This window comes from Bacillus rossius, chromosome 1 (assembly GCF_032445375.1).
Source record: "Bacillus rossius redtenbacheri isolate Brsri chromosome 1, Brsri_v3, whole genome shotgun sequence".
NCBI classification, from domain to species: domain Eukaryota; kingdom Metazoa; phylum Arthropoda; class Insecta; order Phasmatodea; family Bacillidae; genus Bacillus; species Bacillus rossius.
The window spans coordinates 219,730,201-219,752,447 of record NC_086330.1 but is presented as its reverse complement, the minus strand read 5'-3'; the positions used below and the strand labels follow the sequence as shown (position 1 = coordinate 219,752,447).

General features: G+C 38.8%; 1 protein-coding gene across 6 annotated transcripts in view; it reads right to left on the bottom strand.

Annotated features, from left to right (window-relative positions):
- Positions 1-1,051: 1,051 nt before the first annotated feature.
- LOC134527297 (homeobox protein extradenticle) overlaps positions 1,052-22,247 on the bottom strand; it is a 700,568-nt gene continuing 679,372 nt past the window's right edge. For 2 of the 6 annotated variants that reach the window (XM_063359847.1, XM_063359849.1), the window contains exon 9: positions 1,052-4,443. In XM_063359847.1, coding sequence (XP_063215917.1) covers positions 4,264-4,443 — 180 coding nt within the window. In that variant the 3' untranslated portion in view covers positions 1,052-4,263. Of the gene's footprint in view, positions 4,458-22,247 lie in introns of all 6 variants that reach the window. The other 4 variants (XM_063359851.1, XM_063359850.1, XM_063359852.1 and 1 more) reach the window with 4 other exon arrangements.

Genomic DNA, 22,247 nt, shown 5'->3' with positions numbered 1-22,247 from the left:
TCTAATTTTCGGAAAATGTCATCCTGCGTAACATAAGGAACATTACTGTGAAGTTTTAAGTCTGTAAAATATATATACTTGAAAAAAAGGGCAATAAAAAAACAAATTAAACACAGAGAGAGGAAAAAAACAATAGTTTAGGTTTGCGATTTAAAGTGATAAAAAGTATTTAAATACTAATTGAACTCTTATAAGGGTACTGATTGCTTCGTTGTTAATATCACACGGGTGTTTTTTACTTGTATGGGAAAATTAAGAATGATAAGGCATCTAATGTGTGGCAACAATGTTAATAGGCAATAGGAAATAAACTTCTAGCGCCTGCGGCATTGTCAAAACACACTTCGTACGCGTACTGCATGTTGTATCTAACCCCCTCCAACGCATTTGATTCTAAATTGGACTTTTAGTAAGAATTCCTAATGTTATTGATAATATAATATAGCCTATAGCCTTCCTCGATAAATGTGAAAGAATTTTTCAAATCGGACCAGTGGTTCCTGAGATTAGCGCGTTCAAACAAACAAACAAACAAACAAACTCTTCAGCTTTATAATATTAAGTATAGATTTATATAGTTAATTATTCACCTTATTGTCTGGTATAAGCATTGATTAAAAGAAATATTTGGACATACATATGTACTCTCTTTTTCACGTATTTAATGTCTCATTACACAGTGAGCTTGATTCTAGGCTATCCATTAAGCCATCTAAACATTTTTTTGTGTATGGTATCTAACCAATGTTTTACGAGACCCAAGTCACCCAAGACCCTTACGCACTTTGCATATGAATTGTAATCGTTGTTGTCTGATATTTCAAATTACGTTTTGTATTTTTATGAAGTCAATGAGGTTATGTTGAATATTACGTACTTTTGTCCTTATAATTACTTCCAGAGCTGGTATCAGAACCAATTTTATATCTTATTTTTTTGGAACATTAATTAATTTAATTGGTTAATGTTACACTCCAAGGCTCTGGATTTGCATAAAAGTTTATTAACTCAAAATTATGATAAAAAATAAATATAAATAATGTACACAAACTGTTTATTAAGTTCTTTATTTATTATATTAGTTACTAAAGATTCTATCATTTGATATTGAAAATCGTATACATTTTTGGGAGAATAAGTTTTAACAATGTCCATTTGTTAAAACCATTTGTTTTGCCCTGCAGTATACAGATTCACTATTATATATGCATTTCATTAAAACACATTTTCACCAGATAAATTATAACATTCTGTAAATATTGCATACTTTAAAGTTAGAAAAAAAAACTTGTACAAATTGTTGTGTCTAAAACTGAAATAAGATAGAGCACAACATCAAATAAAAATGCAGGCTGCAAAACAAAAATTCAACTATTTAAAAAATTCCTGGATACACAAAAAGCACTATTTAATTCTTATAGTTAAAATCACAGTTTTTATTGACAAATACTTTGCGACAATTTTTGATGTGGACGATTACAGTGTTACATAAGTGCTTTTCTTATTTGTACATCGTAAATAACTTTCCATGAAATTTTTGTATTTACATTTTCAGAAATATAAAAAGAGCTGCTAATATTTTGAGACATTTCTTTAAAAATATAAGAGAAAACTTTTATCAAACAGTTGTAATATATATGACTGTAATTTACAATAATTGCATAATTGTTTTTCTCATGAGCTATTAATGTCATCGAAGCATAAAATATTATTTTAATTATATGTATATGTCTGTCATATATATTGCTGTAAGGCAGTTATAAAAAAAAACTAGACAAGGATATAGTATACTGTTTTTACAACCTGAGAAGTTTGAGTTTCCCCATTAAAAAAAAAAAGACAACCAGACAGACAAAACTGCTTCCTAGCTCACATCACGGTCAGGCAGACCCACTTCTGGAACCCCATCCACGCCACACTGCTGCTGGAGGTAGCAGGACATTCACATCCTGCTACCTATGAGCACATATCTCAATACTTTCTCACACAGGGCCACTTGCTTGATTCACCATTCACACAACACTAATGCCAGACACTGTCAGTATGCCACAAACAGATGTTTCCCAAACACATAACAATTGTTAACAGCAACCTGTAACAATTTATAAGATGCTTATCACAAACAAGCATGTATGTCAGGCTTTGAGCTCATCAAACATATTACAGTCATGCTGTTTGTAATGGCATTCGTGCATGCAGTGTGTCACCATGGCATCAGCAGTTCAAGGCATTCTAAAGAAAAGCCTAGCAGCATCGTTACTACGATGTTGATGTTACAAAATGCGGGGGAAAAATGTGTTGGCTAGAACAAAGATGAAAATTGAATACCAGAGGTTCCGGGTTCAAATCCCAGCCTGGCCATCCTGATTTCAGTTTCCCAAGGTTTCCTGAAAACACTTTGGCAAGAGCTGAGCCACTGCCCATTCCCTTCCTAATATCCAGCCCTGATCTGTGCGAACATCTCTAATGACCAAGTAGATTAAGAGTCGGTGCAAAGTGCAACTGAAACAATCTACCCCAGCAGCCCGTGGACAGGGGTGCCTAGTACAGCAGAACAGTGTAGTGATATTGATGCAGACAGTACATCACTGCCTTGCTTTGCTGTAATGCTGATTCTGTAAGTTCTTAATATTTTATTTACAAACATCTATTATTTAATTATTTAACTGACTCAAGAATAGTGATGTTTTAAGTTGCATAGTAATTAAATAAAGACTCAGTTTAGACGAAACATGATCACTCACACACAGCAACAGAGTACTGTTCACTAAGAAGCCGTTAAAAGGAAACTCTTTCTCAACAACTATACACATTATATACCTAACTCGTATAGAAAGAAGTGATCACATTTTAAAAGTATACTTATGTGCTACACATATTTTTAGTGATATCTCAGGGGGAAAACTGACCCCTTAATACCTCTAACACAAAAATGCTTAATAATAGTGAAAATAGTATACATATGTATCAACATGGTTAATATACATAAATGTATTATGTACGTATACAGATCTGGCCACAGCATAAGCCAGCAGACTGAATGAATTTGGTTTTAATTGCACCGTGCCTGAAAGCAAATACATGAAATCAACGTCCCACTACACAAAGCAGGCAGGCTGATTGGTTGAAACATTTCTGAATACAACTTGTGAATTACAATGCAACAACCTTAACACAATGCTTATTTATAAAAATAAAAAGGAATGTTTCCAATATTTTTCTGAAAAGTAATACTTTTAAATTTAAATTTCATTGTGATAGTAAACATAATTATGTTAATCTCTCTACAAAGAGAGAAATATCGCAAATATTCTAATGCTCTTCTTCTTTAACGCTCCGCCAACATCCTCAACAGCACGGGGAGCCAGCAGAGCCATTCCCATGCCACAAGCTCTTGCCTCTTATCATGTACTGACTAACTGCAGTGAGTTGTTGAGTCAAGTACAAAACATTACATTTTTTTTAAAAAATGTGTACTAATTGTTTTGCATGTTCATAGTAAATAGCTACCAATTGAAGCAATTATCATCATAAAATAACCAATAAAAATGTAGGTACTTGATGAGACCAAAACTCAAAATGAATTAATGAATTACTTAATGCATTATTGGGTTTTTAACTACACCTACCTTTCAACACCTCATCCCATGACAAATTAACATATTGAGTCACATGCTAACGTACATAATAAAAAAGTATTTTTGCAACAACTTACAAAGTAAGTTCACGGGCATCAAAGCATATGCACAAATAACAGCACACATTTACGCGACATGAGTGTTAAAAAAACCCCAAAGAAAAATTTGTATGCACTATTGCAAATAATTTATTTTGCTAAACCATCACCAAATATGTAATAAGTAATGAAAGGGAAAAAAGTATACAACAATGTGTAAAAACCAATTATTATAAACTCTAAAGCTAGCGTGTGAAATATGGTTGAATTCCAACTAGCTTATCAGAACAAGACAATATTTACAACTATCATTCCAATAGATTATTTTATCCACTACTGCTACAACTTATTCACATAACTAAAATCAATTTTTTCATTCACCATATATTAGATTACGAATGGTCTATCATATCAAAACATTCTCAGCTTTTGCAATTTTCGCCATAGGTTGAATTACAAATAAACAGTTTTATTGCTGAAAGATTTGTCACATCCACTTGAAGAACGTATCGAAACTGCTGAACTAAGAGCGAAGACGCGATGCAACACGAAGCAAGGAGCCGAGGAAGCGGCAGATGTGGCTTGTTCTAGAGCTTCTGCCTCTTGACGGACTCTGCGTCGCTGCTGTCAGCGCTGTCATCCTCGGCGGCCAGGGGTGGCTGCACGGGCGGGAAGTCGGGTATCTGCTCCCTGGGGGGCGGGCCCTGGGGGTTCCACCCGCCCGAAGCCGGCCTCACCGGGGAGCCCGCCTTGGGAGTCACGTGGCCCTGCACACAGACCCCTGGCACATGCGGACTGATTTCAACAATCATGGCTATTTCTAATGTTTGGGCCATAGAAAAGCCTAATGCTACAGTAAATGCATTTTATGCATTTTTCCATAACCAGACGTGTAGCTTTAATATGTGTCTGTAAAAATGAAATCTATGTCCGCCTCATAGGTCTACAATTTTGGTTTGTCAGAAACCAAACATCTGTGAACTACCAATAAATTGAAGTAATCCGTGGCTAGCAAAATATTAATAATTAATTTGGTGCCAACAAGATATTCATAATTATTTTGGTACCAACCTTATTAAATACACCAAAGTCTGTGTGGTGAAGAGTAATGTAGTGTACTGATATAAAGCTACAACAGAATATTCAGTTCATGTAAGTGCATCATAAAAAAAAGAGAGAAATGATATTTCAACCGTATTTAAGGTCTGGCAGAATGCTTAAAAGAAACTATTGCAGCCCACTAAGTCATGTAACAAACAGTTAAGAAGAGTTTTAATGACAGCGGCAATGGAATCCAGGAGATACCACACATGGAGTGAGGTGGTACAGTGGTAATATACTGCAATGAATTCTGGAGAACCCACTCCAGCCTCCAGGCAAATGCTGCGATGTTCCTTACAACAGACAAAAGTCAATTTCTTCCCAATTTTTTCTTATCTGTGCCATTGTTCCCTGTTTCAAGAAGCATGGCAATCATGAACCACTGAGATCATAAAATATTATTTCTGTCAAATTGATAATGCAGCAGCTGTTTGCTGGGTGCTTTGTATTGTGTGGTTGGCTTAGTCACGTAAATTATATTGTTTCTTGTGCCTACAAGTATAGGTAGATTTCAAAGTATATAAGGACCGAAATTTTCTTGTATGTTCTAGAAAATTTTGAGACCTTATTGTACATAACATCCAATTATGTCCTCCAATATTCCAAAATGACTGATCTAACCTTTTCTCATATTCCATGGGGAAACCAACACCCACCCCCCCCCCCCCTTCAAATTTTTTTAATGCAATGCATCTAGCATTTAATTATATTCAACCATATTATATACTCTGCTTAATAAAGTAGTTCTGAATTTTTGACTTTCAACCCCCCATTTCATCCCTTGCACAAACAAGTAGTCATCCAAAAATTTGTTTTAGACCAAGGTTTAAAATAAGTTTAAATGAAGTTGATAGTGTACGCAGTAAGGAAGATATATAATATTTTTTAAATTTCAATACCTGTTTTTTGAACTCCTTGTAGTAACAGCATTGAATTGAAATAATACATATAAAATTTGCCATACAATAAGAAAATTTCATTGCACTTAAGGACACTAGTAGGGCTGTCCGACACAATATGGCATTGTAATCGCGTCAAGCTGCAGGGCAAGTAAGGTTCTCTTTATCACCTGTCATAGGGACGATTTGTCATAGGTATGAGTATACATTGAAAGTCTTTTGTTTAGGCTTTGCCAGTATGACACGCCCGTCATACGTATTACGTTCATTTAACCTAGCCATACAGCCGACCACGTTCTTGCTTTCATTTAATACTTTAAAAAAAATAATAAATATATTCTCGTCAAATTTAATGTTTTTCCTCAATCCTATAAACTCAGAAATGATTTAGACGGGATATACGAAAAACATAAAAAACGGTTGATTGGTTTTGGAACAAACTTTGAAACTACATACTTGTCTCCACTAATAATTACGGAGCATGAATAAATAGTATTGTATGTTTCGTGTGAATAAGTAGCAATGATTCTTATTTTCTTGTTTCTTTAACCAGAAAATACTCACTTTGCCAAAATAAACCATATTTTTAAAAAAAAATAATACTAATCTACAGGAAATCTAAGTTTTTCATATTAAAAAATAAAAAGTACGTAAAGGTAAAGACAGAATCACGTAATATTCAAACAATATTACCTTGCATTAGTTGATTATACTTGAAAAAAGTTGAGTGTAAAACACATATAGATGTGTCATTTAACTCCCAACAACAGTTAATTTTTTTCCTTTAGCTTTCCTCCTTATGTGGTTAAAAAAATTTTGCTTGTAAAAATAAAGTGATTTGCACTTGCATGGTTAAAAATACACAAGAATGCTGCTGATTAAATACTGAGCAGTCTGCTGGTTATTTTACACCATTTCTTTATCACATTTTAAACAGAAAGCATTTCCTCCCAATATTTAATGACTTTTAAGTTAGGCTTACTTGACACTCTGTAGGCGGCTGGCTAGGTATGCTCCTGCTGTATCGCATATTGCCATGTATTTTATGCACAAAGGCTTCCATAAAATACTTTGAAGTAGGTACGATAAAATGGTAACTATTTTGGATCTTTGTTTCATGTAGAGTTAAGAGGTTACATGTTTATCTTTAATATTATAATTGTAGTTTTTGAGAGTTGCAGCTTCTGTGAAAATAACATAATAAAATTCAGAAAAGGGTTATTTTATTTCCTCTATTTTCTGGTTTTTACACAATGTAGTGACAATAATGTCTACTACAGTTTATTTAAGTTATATTCAGGCATTTAATTAACAACACTGACTTTGTGTTCATCAGTTTCAAGATTTAATGATGCTAAATAAGTGATATTATCCGCATATTCACCCAATATGTATGCTGGGGTGCACTAAAAACATACTATAAGTAAGTCTAAACATAATGAAATTTGATAACAGTTGTGCGGTGAGCAGGGAAAGTAATCATACATTCACAATTCTGTTGCTTTCTTTTGTCTATGAAATAACTTTTGCTGGTTTCATGAATGACCCTGGAGAACACAAACTACGGAACAATCTGCCCACTTTCTCCTTGGGCTATCTGAGGTTGTGTCAACAGGCTCGAGTTTTGATGCTTTCGATTTTACGATTTATTTCATACTTACAACAGGAAAAATCAATTACTAATGTTGCTTGTGTCCTGCTACTTTGGCTGTGCTGGATTTTGAATATTACATTGGTTTAACTGAACTAAACTATAAACTGGGCAATGAAAACTTTGAGGGTTAAAACCTTTATAACTTTCATTAAAATAACACAACCAAAACATATAAAACCAACAAAGTATCAAATTAAAATGGCTCTTTGCATTAAATTATCATTTCAGATTTAAATATTCAGAGTCTACCAATAATAGCTTAATTTTAAAGTGTCCCGTTTTAGTGGCTGAAGATCTACCTATAATTTGAAAGAATAAAAGTTGACATAACAATAAATAACCAATATCAAACAACATTTAAAAATAATTTTCTCACCATGATGCTTTTCTGTATAGTAAAGGACATTTAGTGAAGCAAAAATAGTATAACTTTGTATAACTTGCCTATGATTTCATTCAAATGAAAATGATATGGTGAATGGCCAAACATGATCAAAATCATGATTCAACACAGACTTAATGTTACGAAAAAATATTTTGATCACCAGACCAAGTTTTCACACTCTCAACCGCACACCCTGCCGGCGACGAGAGGAATTAAGATGCGCCGGACTGCTAAAAGACGTATCCGCGATCCATCTAGCGGAAGCGAGAGAGACTAACCCCTCCCTACCATCCTGGCTGTCCACCTGAGGGCAGCACTATCGCCGCCATAAGAACAATGTTCAAGCTGAATCAACCCTCGACTTGACTGCTCGCCGGGCGAGTTGAGTTCCCCACTTCTCCGTCCAGAGCGTGCTGGCCAAGGATGCCAACTTCGAGTGTCTATGGCGACGAGCGACGATGAATACCGAATGCTCCCACCCCACCCTCTTTCAAGGGAGACTTGGCCTTTTAATTTAGCGCCCCGACCGCGCCCCGAGGTCACTTTTCTTAGGGCAGCCAACCGCGAACGTCTCCGGTCAGCGACTCTCTTGACTTACGCGAGAATTTTACTATCTCTCTCTTCTCGTCGTCTGCAGCTCACTATGCTTGACCGCCAACATATACATCAAGTCTACCTACCACCCGTGCCAGTTTATAGACATTTTTATTTTGTTATTTCTATTGTTTTATTTTATATTTCTGAACTGTAAATTTATAATTTCAAGTGCTAGCCCATGCAACGAACCAATTTTGTGCAATTATATGTTAACCTTCATAAGTAACACCGTTGAGGCCCTGGCCGATGGTCAATTGTTTTTCACCTTTTTTAAATAATGTTGTGTTAAATTTGTAATATGCAAACCATACAAAAATTATGAAAGCACTGTCAAAATAGATAAACAATCAGAATTTAATCAGAATAAATCGAATAGCTTGCCAACCAAACCTTGGCTTCTCATTTATAAGCCTTACGATCCTCTCCGCCATCTGTAAACTCACAGGGGCGGTAATAAATTTTTGTTCACCCTCCTTAGTGCCCCTCTGAAGTATTATTGACTTATCTTTTTATAATAAGTTTATCTTTCCAGTACGTTTCCAAATTTTTATATCTTAGAAGATTCTCTAAGAAATTACTTAATAGTAATTAACGCACTAAGGAGAGGCGTAACAAAGCAAAATACAGATTAAATAGTTGTTGACTCTTCAAGTAGCAAAATAAATCGACACATGCCATCTTACTTTCTTCGTTAGCATTCAACTTCAATTTTTCCACAGTTATGTCGGTATGACAAACGTAAAAAAAAAATATCCACAAACTTAAAGTAGAACCGAAAAAGTAATGCCTAGAGCTTAATAAACAAAAAAAAGTTTTTAAATTAAGGTTAATGTTAAATATATACTAAATTATATTAATTATATGTATAAATAATACAAATACTATTTCTAACAATGCCTACACCTTCTCTTGATTACTTACAATGATAAAATTTTTACATATTCTGTAGATCTCATTCTGCATTCATTTTCCCCAAACACACCAAATTCACACCATCACGCACACACACACACCCCACACCCACCCTAACCCCCCCCCCCCTCCCACACACACACACACACATTTTCAACTTGTCTTCTTATTAACACAACAGATTCTAATCAAAATGCCAGCTGGAATTTTATCTTTAGAAATACAAGTTCTGTCAAAAAAAATCATAGTAGAACTCAAATTTTATTTTGAAATAACACTTTCGTGATTTATAAATATTTTTGTGGTAGATCATGACCTGTTCTGGTTCTGACAACCAAATTGTAAATCCGAGAGGCAAGCTTGATATAATGTTTAAAATTCTTCCATTACAATTCCTCCTTAAAATCCTTGAGATCACCCACTCCTGATAGGATACCAAACTTTATTTTAAAAGGCTGTTCCCACTTACTGGCTCCTCTTTTGAAACACATATATAATACTTGTCTCAAATCTCAAGGTTTTTCCTTGCAAATGGAAAATTGCCAAAATTATTCCCATTCACAAAAATTACTCTAAAATTAACTGTAATTGTCGTTCAATGGTTTTAGACTGAGAATGTCAACATCCACTAATTTAATTACATTCCTTAATCCAATTTAGCTTTAAGTCACTAATAGAGGTCCGGCTGAATTGCTATTTAAATTACCGTGAATCATTTTCTATTACTTCAAAAGTTATCTAATTGTGGTTTAAATGTTAACTATGTTAATTGGTTTTCCAAGTAGGTTGAGAATAGAAAATTGTTTTGTATCTATTAGTAATCACCATCTTTTAGCTACTGTTGAATATGGTTACCCTCAATACTATATAAAAATATATATATATATTGCTTTTACCAGAATAATTAATTCTGTAAATTATGTTTATAAATTAGATAATTTTTGAATTTGTTAACCCTCCAGTATCAAAGATCTCAGAATCTTTTAGATTCTAAATTGTATTTTCAAAAGAACCAATTTATAACTAATTTAGTGTACTTTAATAGAAACGAATTTCAATGATTAAATGCATTAATTGTAACAAAATAAATCAAAGGAAAGCCATAGCCTGTTAAGTAGGGGTGAGCGGCCCAAAACGCACATTCGTTCCAAATTTTGGCCAAAAGTTGTGTCTGATGGGTTACAAACTCACCCCAAATGTCAACCTTGTAGCTGTACTAGGAACAAAGATAAAAAATACCACTAGTATTTTTGGTGAAGATTTTTTTTCTCAGGATCTACTGGATGATTTTTATGAAAAAAAAAATTATATTGAAAATATATTCAAGGCGATTCACTGAAAAAAATTTAAGAACATAATCCCAAAAATGTAAATACCCAAAAAATTATTTTAGTTTTATTTAATTTTTGGTCCCTCGCTCACGAGATACGATAACCAGTTTTTTTTCTAATAGACAATCGGACCTCTTTCTACAACATCTAATTTTTCCAAGTGTCCTACTTCGTGACAGAAGGGCACCTCTCAGCTGCTTGCTACAACAGCCCAGTTCCCAGACCTCAGCTGAAGTTGGCAGCTCCAGTCATGCCTCCTTCCTAATGTTTTAGTGCCATCCGGCACGTATCGGCCCCGGCACAAGAGATTTCTCAAAAGCTAACACCCCCCCACCATCCATTCCAGGAACTTCCGCCCAGATCAACGACCTCCCGGTCTCTAGAACAGACCACTAGCCGGCGAACGGATAGCTTGCACCATCTCCGGGCGGCAAAGCGAACTAACTTACCTTCAGTTAGGCGTCGGAGCGAGACCTCTGCCGGCCACTACCACCACACACTCAAGTTCCATTCCATCCTGACATGGCTCGCACCAGTGACCTCCATATGGACCTAGCTTTCGCTAGTCCCCCCTCGCAGGACTCTGGCGTTCAAACACTGAGTCAGTTCCGGTTGTCCCAAACAGAGCACTCTGCTTTGCACCTCTGAGGCCCCTTTAAGTTAGGCAATAAGCCCTCTTCATATTTTTTCCTTGGTGGTTGGGGCAAGTACTCCGCAGGCTTATTCCAGCCAATCGGAGGCCATTCCTCTCACTACCTAGGACTCCGGGCCTCTCGCCCCAAATTTAACCACATGTCACCTGGGAGATAGAGAGATTTGTCCTTCTGCAGTGTGCCCCTTGTATAGTTAAGGAAACTTTATCCATGGTAATGAAAATTCTGGAAGCTGCATCAAGTGGGTGAAACAGTAACTACTGTATACTCAGAGGACACAAGGGAGCAACAAAAAAATTTTGATTAGTTCTCACAATGGGAACTAGGAAGGAGAATCGTATTTGAAGTGAAAAACAAATATGTTTGCTTAAAGCTTACTCTTTTTATTGTAAATTAAAATTTGCATTATCTTATTTTGATGTTCTTTGAAATTACAAAATTACAATTATTGGAATTAATAATTAATTATTTTAAAGGAGGCCCGGGCCATTTGAAGTCATTAATCACAATTTTATGATAGATTTTATAAATGAGACTATAAAAATAACCATAATAAATTTAACATTTATAGTTCTGATTGGTGCTGGAGTACATATTCAAAATGTTCCATAGCGGACTGTTCACTGGTGGAGCATAATTAGGAGATTCTGGGCTTCAATCTCCGAAGGATCGGCGTAAATTTTGGCAGACTAAGTCTTGAAGGAAACTTCACTCGAGTCTTGAAACATTTCCTAAACCAAGTCTTGAACCCCACTGGAACCAAAAGGGAATCCAGTGGTCAAGAATAGTAAACTAATTAAGTTAGGGCAAAAGGATAACGGGGAGGCAACAATAGTCAAACAGGACGTTGACTTTTCCACTAACCAATCTGGGGTTGGAGTGAAGTGAAGTGAAGTAAATCGCCAAGGGGAGGCGACGCTGGTGGTCGCGGTGAACCGTCGCGAGACATTATACGAAATTGCTACTTGGCTAAACTAATGGCAAATAGCCATCCAGAATAATAATAACAAAAAAAAAATTTAGGGAACACTCTCGAAATTGAGAGATCACATCTCTTAACTAGGTTGCAGCGGCTGAATATGTTAAAGGCGCGGCCGATGAAGCTCCGGCACGAGATGCTAACGTGGTGACCGCCGAAGGAAGAATCTCTCTCTCTTCCAGGTAACATGTGGTTAAGTTCGAGCGAGAGGCCCGGAGTGTTAGGGAGTGGGAGAAATGGCCTCTGATTGGCTAGAATAAGCCCGGCGGAGTACTTGCTCCGCCCTCCAAAAAAAAGATATGAAAAGGGCTAATAACCTAACTTAAAGGGGCCTCAGAGGTGCAAAGCAGAGTGCTCTGTTGGGGACAACTAGAACTGACTCTGTGTTGGTACGCCAGAGTCCCGCAGGGGAGGGGGGGGAACTTGTGAAAGCTTGTAACCTATGGAGCCCTCTTGGTGCGAGCTCTGTCGGGGAGGAAAGGAACTTAGATTAAGTTGGGTCGCGGCCGCCAGAGCGCTCGCTCCGACGCCTAAAAGAAAGTAATTTAGTTCGCCGTGCCGCCCGGAGATGGCGCAAGCTGTCCGTTCGCCGGCCTGGGATCTGTTATAGAGACCGGGAGGTAGTTTATCCAGATGGAAGGATCTGGAATGGATAGAGGGGAAAAGGAAGGGGGGAAGGGGTAATGCTGTGTAGTGGGGAAGGCTGCCTACAGGACTCCCGAGGCATGTCGGGACCGACCGTAACCTGTGCCGGCGAACCTGACCAAAGTTGCTTCGGCCAACTGTAGCTTGAGCTACGGGAGTGCCTAGGAGGGCTGACGGAAGCTAAGGTAGCGAGTGGCAGGACGTGCACGGGGCACTGAAGGGGTGCGAAATTTCACTCGCGTACATGCAGAGGAGCAGGGAGACATGAGGCTACTGCTTAATCAGGACCTGAGTGATGTGGGAGCTCGTGGATGAAACGGCCGGAGACAAAATTAAGTAGGAGAGTACAATACTGGGATAAAATTTTGATAGGCTGTAACAGGCTACAGAAAAAAATACTTAAAATATTTATTTAAATTATCCTAAGTCTAAAGATGAGCCAGGAGAATATGAAAATTTATGGCTCAGTAGTGACCGCGATCACATATCGCGCTGGAGCTCATCGCCCGCGACTAACATTTTTGGCCGCAACTAAATTAAGAGATGTAATCTCTTAAGTTCAGGTGTTTTCCCTAATTTTTTTTATTCATCTGTTTGGCTAGTTGCTTTAGTTCAGCCGAGTAGCTAGTGCTTACGATGTCTCGCGACGGTTCACCGGGACCACTCGTGCCACCTCTCCTGAGGGAGTGACACACTTCACTCCAACCCCAGACTAGTAAGTGTAAAATTCAATGTCATTTTGGCTATATTTGCCTCCCCATTTAATCTTTTGCCCTAACTTTCTATTTATTTATATTATTATTCACAACTGGATCCCTTTTTTAGTTCCAGTGGGGTGCAAGAGCCAGTTCAAGAGTTTTTCAAGTCCCAGTTCAAGAATTAGTTCAAAACTTTTCAAAATTTAATCTACAAAATTCACGCCGGTCCCTCGGAAATTAAAGAATGCCAGAATCTCCTAGTTATCCTCAGCCAGTTAACAGTCCTCTTTGGAATATTGTGAATATATACTCCAGCACCGATCAGAACTAATGTCTTAAATCAATTAAATTTATTAATTTAAACTTTATTTTGGTGAAAATAGGATTGTTGAAATTAGAAAATGTATCAGATAGTTTTAATTGATATTTACTAACGGCCTTGGCCCTCCTTATAATTAATTCTGTAAAGGGTAATTTTGTAATTTCAACGAATATCCAAAGAAAAAATAACAAATCTTAATTAACAATAAAACAGGTAGAAGATAAGCATACCAGATTTTGTTTTTCACTTTGAATACGATCCACCTTCCTAGTTCCTATTTTGAGAACTAATTAAATTTTAAATGTTTCTCCCTTGTGTCCTCTGATTATAGTTTTTACTATGTAGCCCATATATGGCAGCTTCCAAAACTTTGATAAATAAATTTATATACAGTTTTTCTTTAACTACACAAGGGCAGTAACAATAAATTAAAATAATTAATTCTTAGAATCTTCCAAATCCATCTTTGACTTTCCTTTTTGATCACAGAACTCAAAAAGATTTCTCTCTTTATTCAAAAATGTTACAATCACAAAATCAATACTGGTTTAGTTGTCCCTCAATTTAATAGTCAATTGCAATCTTCCTTGTGTACCCTCCATAATTTACAGATTAATCACAAACTTTAATAAACAAAAAATGCAATTTAGTTAAGTAGCCTATTAATTCTGCTTTATTATTTTCCATTACTGTTTTTATTTTATGCTCTAGTTACTTTTAGTTGCAATCTTCTCTGTAAATGTTTAACTAATAATGTATCTATGAGTTTTGTCCTTTTGTACATGTTGTGTCTGTATATTTGTTGTGCCTGCTCCTTGAGTCTTATACTATTGGTAGGCATTTTACAAATTAAATAAATTACTACTTCTGAAATCAAATAATTTGTTCAATGTATTTCCTAATCATTTTTATACATTTGTTGTACATGGATCACGAAAAAGTAAGGCTCCCATTTTTCAGAGAAGTAGCAGTGTGAGTAAAATCTATTTCAGGTGGTACAAATTTTATCCTAAAAATAAGACCCAGCTACAAGAATTTCAAAATTGCAAATGAAAACACATAGGTACTACAGAATTGAACTCAAATCAAACAAATATTGAACAAAATAACTGCATATGTACCAGTAATTTATGAATTATTTGCCTTCAAATAACAAGATACTGTTTGGGCTTTTACAAAGTAATGCAGGCAGAATAAACCAACTATGTGATTAACCTAATACTGTAAAAAAAAAAAAATTGGTTGTCTGTAGTCTGTTTACGGACGATAGTTTAACGTGACGTCATAACAAAACATTGATGAAATGTTTGATCCAGAAGAAAAGGAAATATCATATTCGGCCTGAGACTGAGCCGTAATAGGTTTTTGCAACCAAACCTTTTAGGCATTAAAAATATTATATTCTTTGAGGAAGAATTTTTTTTTTAATTTTTCAATCTTTTGCATGATAAAATCTACCTCTGCATACTTTTATGAATAAAATTGAATCATTTTTATTGAATTATCACTATTTTGTATGGATAACAAAGGAGTGAAATGAAATGTGCAATTGAATTAATAAATTTACTTTTATTTGCATTCATTAATTCAAATATATTTATTACTTTTTAATGTTGCGTGCGCCATATTTAGTTTTACAAGTACAAAAAAAAATTCACAGCATCCGGGTTTTGAACCAACAACCTTTAGCTTAAAAATTAGGTACGCTAACCACACGCCCACGAGGCCATACTAAGGTAATGTAGTTTAAAATGTTATATATATAATAAAAACTTTGTTCACGGTAGGGGTATAATATTATTTCGTTTTAATAACTCGATTTTATAACAAATACGCATCCCAAATACACCAAACTTATTTATAAGGTGTTACAATATTTTTTAAAACATTGTGCAAAAGATCCTGGTTGTAATTTGAATTATTATGCGTAACTGTAAAACACCATTGTTGGTTCAAAACGTATTTGAATATTCAACATTACTTTTAAATAACCGTACCGATTGTGCTGAAAATCGGTGGACGATAGTTAAATTACATAATATTAATAATTCAAACGACGAAAATATGATTGAAAAGTCAAATCGATGGTCGTTCCAATCGAGTAGAAGAGAGATGCCACGCATGCATACAATGAGCATGAAGAGAGATGCCACGCATGCGTACAATGAGCAAACAGGAACATCCGTAGTGGGACACTTTTTCGTGCGTGCAGCCGGCATTCATCGATTTATTAGACGTTGTCACATCAAAAAAGTACTGATTTGTTTTGTATGTCAGTTGCACTTGAATCATGAAAAACCACATAGAGTGAAAACGGAAAGAAACTTATTTAGGATAATGTAGCTACAATTTTTGAAACAAGTAGGCACAAATTCATTTAAACTGAAACTTCTGCATTTAATTTCTTATTGAACAGACTAAGCAGAATGACATTTGAAAAGCTACATTTTAATTATTTCACTGAAACTTTGATTTATTTATCTCTTTGCATTCAATTACACTTCATGTCCACAAAATATTTTAGGAACACTGTAAAAATAATTTTACTTCATACTTCCCTCAGTTAGCACGTCTTCAAACTGTGCAAATTCATTTAGCGCAATGTTAATTTTACTTCCCTAGTCTTGAATAGCAACTCTGTAAATTTCTGTTAGTACAAAATTGCTTCAGAAAAAAAAAACTAAGGCATGATGCCACTAAGTCTGCTTCAACTCGGTAAAAAACAGATGTTCCATGGCATAAGTTAGCTATACAAAGGAGGAAGAGATGCGCGCACAGATCTGACTAAACTATCAGCTGTTGTACAAACATAAGCTATGGCAAGTTCAGTTGCAGCTATTGGGTGTAAAGGACCAAATGTTTTTATGTCCGCGCATATGCCACCGTGCCATACCGTTGTCGCCCAGCTACAGACTGAGCAGTGATGAACTTCAGTCTAGCCAATGGCAGGGAACTCGAGAGCGTAAAGCATTGTGTTCAAGTATTTGAGACAAGACTAGAAGTATTACGGCGTGCAGAATGTCATGAAGGCTACAGTTATGTTGGTCACACTTTAGTTGTAAGCAGTTAAATGTGCGCAAAATCGTACGTATCGTAAATAATGAATCTATCAAACGTTTATATAAGTCTGATGCTGTTGGTTGTAAGCGGGAATATATTTGACATTAGATACCAGAAATGGATACATGGAAATGGTTGTTAAAAGAACGGTGTAGTGAAAATAAAAATCACAGTCCTACAGGACTGGTGTCAACCAAGCATTAATACACAAATAAGCACTTTAATTATGAAGCACATAACCACCTGTCTCCCGATATGCAGTGTTGTATTTGTCATAGAAATGATTCAATGGTAGGTTTAATAAGATAAATGGTGTGACGTATTTATTGTTGAGTGTTATTCTATTCATATTCATATTACATGAAGAATATTTCCCTACACATTTTGGAACACATTAAGTATATTAACATAGCTATTTATGGAGACTAATGCTCAGAATACGCGATTCTGAATAACCCAAACATTTTTAGGAACTTAAGTCATGCTAAGTGAGGGATTGGCGTACTCTCTTCTTTCAAGCAGAACAAAAATATTTTAATTTCTTGAAACACTGCAGGGAAAAGTATCATTGAACAATGGTAAGAGATTATTCAGGAGCTTTATTGGTAGACGAAATTCATTAAAAACGAGTTTTGATTCAAAGGTGTAAATGTAGTTGGTACAGCATTAGATGGCATGGAGGCAGCAACAAGTGTGTTTTAATTGTTACTATCCTTCTATCGCCGGACGAAGATGATATTTTATCAGCAAAACCAATAACTCTTGAAATATACTGCTCACTATACTCAAAGTATAATAAGACAGGAAGAAATGTATTTTCCTGTTGTTTGAACTGTCAAAACATATTGTGAATTATATGTTTAAAGTTTCGTCAGTAACAGCAAAATCTGTCTTCTGTAATGATTTAATAAATTTAATGTAATGTAATAAATTAAAGTTTTTATAATATTGTTACTTATACGTGTTTTTCATGTTATGCATATTTAGTCATAAGCCTAAAGGCCCAGTACGATTCCTATCCCTGCTGGAATCAGTGCTATGCTACAATATTTTTAGTGAGATCATTCTCTTTCTTTATAACACAAAAGTAATAAGACCCAGCTTAGCGCGGATAATTATTTTTAACAGAGAAACAACTCTTTGAGAATTATAAAAAAAATTATATTTAAGGCATTGCTAATTTCCAAACAAATGCAAACTAAATTACAGAAAAGAGTAGGGACAAATACTAAAGGTGTTCATGATAAAATAAAAAAAATATCTGTGATTTATTTAAATATGTATACATTTTGTGTACTAATACTGAACAGATTCAAAATATACTAATACTCTGTACTCTCTGATCTACACTGGTAGAAAATAACACCTCAAAACCAAGGAGGAGTTGTGATGGATAAACAAAATTTGGGAGGCATATTAACACACATGAAAGATTACACTATTAAAATTTGTGTGCTAGTCAATGAAGAGTGGTGCTAGTAGCACCACTATAACCTTGCCAAGTCAGTTTGCTTTAAATAAGCCCTGTACACTTTGTCTGGTGTAGACGGTGGGGAAAAGATGGAGTCAAACATGCCTTTGGAGAACAAAGAAGGCCAAGTTTGAACAAGGCCGTGTATCAGGGCTCCGCGATACTGCAGAAAGACTTGGCAGGGATGCATCCCCAGTGCACTGGTGTTGGTAACAGTGGTCACGGGAAGGCACTGTCTCAAGAAGACCGGCGTCCGGCCACACACAGACCACTACGGAGAGGAAACACTGCTGTATTTGCAGCATGGCTGTGTTGACAGTGATAGTAGATAACATTTTAACTGGAAATTGTAGTTGCTTAAATGGAAAATGTAAGTTGGTTGGGATCATGGTGTACCACTACCTAAAGATATTATAAAAGGTGTCTGATAAAAGCTCACATGCAGACAGTGAATACATGAAAGTAAAGACTAGGCAAGGTAACTGAGTAGTATGAAGTAAGGCAGGTAATGTTACTATGAAATTAAATCATAACAAAAGGGGAAATTTTAACTCTCCTCTAATAAAAATCTCTTCATTTCTCATCAAGGTTTCATCAACAGGGAACATTAGAAACTAGGGCATACACAGGTAGGTACATGCTGCATAGGATCGAAACACATATCTTTTGAGGCAAACACCTCAATCACACACTTTACCAGATACAGTTTTGCCCTTATCTGATAGCAGGTTTGCCACCATACTAACTTACACATGTCATAATATTACAAATATTTCCTATGTTATTCCATAATGTTCCTCTGATCCAAAGCCAAAATTACATAAACAAATATTTATGCAAAAATTAGTATTATTCAGGGAAAGTCTTAACCACAATTTAAAATAGTAAATAAGCCTCTCAACACCACATTATGACAGTTTATAAATATAAATAAATATATAAATATATAAATTGTCGTCCTGCCGATGTTGATGCGTGGTTGGGTGGTGTCTGAGGGCGCCAACTAACCTTTAACAGGGGTGGTTGCTGTGGGCTAGTTCACAGCACGAGACTCCGTCTCTCGGTGGTCGTGACGTCGCCACGTGGCAGGCAGGAGTGGTTGGACCACACACACGACTAACGTTGTCGGCACGCACACGACTGTCCGGTCCGCACACGAACACCGATCGCCGAACTCCGCGAGTCGCACACAACTGCTTGCGCCGAGAGGTGAAGGCCAACTGGCGCGTCCCGGCAGGTCCCGTTAGGGCTCGAGTCGATCTCCGCTCTCCATGACAATCGACCTCCACCCGTTCGAGACACTACCACCGACCACACACGCCGACCGGTGAGGCACCGAGGTGGCATAACGACCTGTGCGAGCCACGGGAGCACCTGGGACGACGTCAAATGCCCCCCCCCCCCCTCACCGAGGCCGTTATGCCCCCTCGAAGCCTCCATCACACGCATTGCCTCGGGGCATTTCCTCCGTAGGTACACTGTAAGTTCTCTGGAGTGCACTGTGTCCGAGAGGTGTTGGTAGATGTAGTGGAGTTGGGCTGGGCGATATGCGGTAGCAACCTCATCACTGAGCAGTGGTGTGCATCCGGGAAAAGGTTCTGTCTAGGGTTGGTGTGGCCCCCAGCACGGGCCCCTAGTGGTGGTTGGTACCCCTCATTTATCCCGAACCTGACAGGGGGGACATGAGGCCGGGTCGATCGCCGCACCACCTGAGTTTGTGACGTGGCGTCTGGCTCAGCTTGGTTGGGTACAGGCGGTGCTTTCCCTGTGTCGTCGGCCTCATCGAGAGGGACGATGGTCACTCCTCCGTCCTCCTGGCTGGGTTGCCCGTCGCCTCGCTGGTCTGCCCCTGTGGACTCAGGCTCGTCAACCCGCACTGAAAATGTCGATCTCTCCAGACTCGCATCCGCTGGTCATTTAGGGGGGGACATGCCCTGGGTAACGGCAGATGCCGTTAACCCCAGATAGTCCCAGTAACCCAAGTGCCTCATCATGTGCTCCAGCTCGGGCATTGTGGCCCTGCTTGCCTGGGGCTCGGGCATCGTGGCCCTGCTTGCCTGGGGCTTGGGCGACGAGCAAGTATGGTGCACATTCGCCGTCTGCATGGCCTGTGACAGGAGGGGTTGACCTGTGGCTGGTGTCATTGGGCTTGGTGATACTATGGTTGCATGATCTGTGTCTGATGTCGCCGCGAGAGGTGATGGGGGGAATTGATGTTTGTCTGATGTCCTTCTTGTCCTCTGTGGACCTTTGTGCAGGTGTCCCGGACCAACCTTAGGGTGGACTAACCGGAGATCATCTCGGTGAACCTTGGCGGCTCTTCCACTCCGTGTTGTGACCGCGTAGGTGGTAGGCCCGAGTCGCTTCACTACCTCACGGGGTACGGACCATTTAGGGGCCAGGCTTGCGCAAAACTTCTTGCCTCTGGAGGAAAGGTGGTGACATCGGACGTACACCTGTTGCCCCGGCTCCAATGGCAGGGGTGGGTGAGTGGTCTGAGGGGTATGAGTGGCTCCAAACTGTGCCTGATTCCGGCGTGCATCCTCCCGTCTTTCGGCGACAGGCATTTGAAGCACTCGTTCAGCAGCGCCCGCTACCCGGAGTTCCCCTGGGAGGGCGAGATCCCGTCCCTGAAGCAACTCCGCAGGGGAGTAGCCGGTTACCACGTTTCGGCGGCGACGGAGGCAGTACAATATCTTGGGGAGGAGCACATTCCACTGGGTGTGGTCGTGCCCCAGACGTAGCCGCAACTGGACTTTGATGTCCTGGTTGCGGCATTCTGTCGGGTTTGCTCTTGGGTGGTACGTGGGTGTCGTGTGGTGCTCCACCTCCCAGCGCTTACAATCGGCCTTCCAGCGCCGGCCTTTGAATTGTGTGCCATTATCTGTGAGTAGCACTCGGGGAAACCCATATCGTGGGAATACTTCGGCATCGAGGAGAGTGGCGATGGTCTCAGCTCGTACATTGGTAACGGCGAACGCTTCTGCCCAGCGTGTGAAAGTATCCGTGATTACAACCAAGAATCGCTTCCCGCGGGATGTGCGGGGGTATGGGCCCATTACGTCGAGAGCCACGGTGTGAAATGGGTCATGGGGCCTCCTGGGGCACTGTTGCTCTAACCCGTCAGGCCGATGGGCCTTGCGCTGTTGGCATGGTTGGCAATCTCGCACATAATTGCGGATGTCACCTGCAACGCCCGGCCAGTGGAACCACTGCTGCAGTGCCCGCTGGGTCTGGTCGGCCCCCGGGTGTCCCGCTAGGTCGTGATCATGATAAAAATGCAAGGCAGCCTTCCGTCCTGCCGGCGGTACGTGCGTGCGCCACGAGCTCATGTCTCCGGGCACATGGCTCTGGAGTACCCCGTCAAGACTACGTAGGTGGGGAAGCTCCTGTTCTCTGCATTTAGCGAGGTCTGCTTGACTGACCAAGTCCTGGCTCTGTGCGAGACAGACGATCTCCATGAGGTTGGCTAGGGTAGCTGGCGCAGGGTCGCGGAGCCTCTCGGTCGTAGTGGCGTATAGCGCTGCTGGCGGGGGCTCACTTGTAGACCCCGTCTGGGGGTTGCAGGGGGGAAGTAAGTCGTCCCATCCCTGATCGTCCTTGAACACAGTGTTGGCATCCGGGTGACGGGAGAGCTCGTCCGCCAGCTGGTTCTCCCGCCCAGGGACGTGCTCCACGCGAAAAGCGAAGTTCTGGAGCATCAGTGCCCACCGCGTGAACTTGGATTTGCCTCCCTGGGCGGAGTTCAGCCACTGCAGGCACTGGCTGTCAGTGCGGAGCGTGAAACGTCTCCCCTCGAGGTGGTGTCGGTATCGCCTGAGTGCCCACACCACCACGAGAGACTCCTGCTCGTTGACGTGGTAC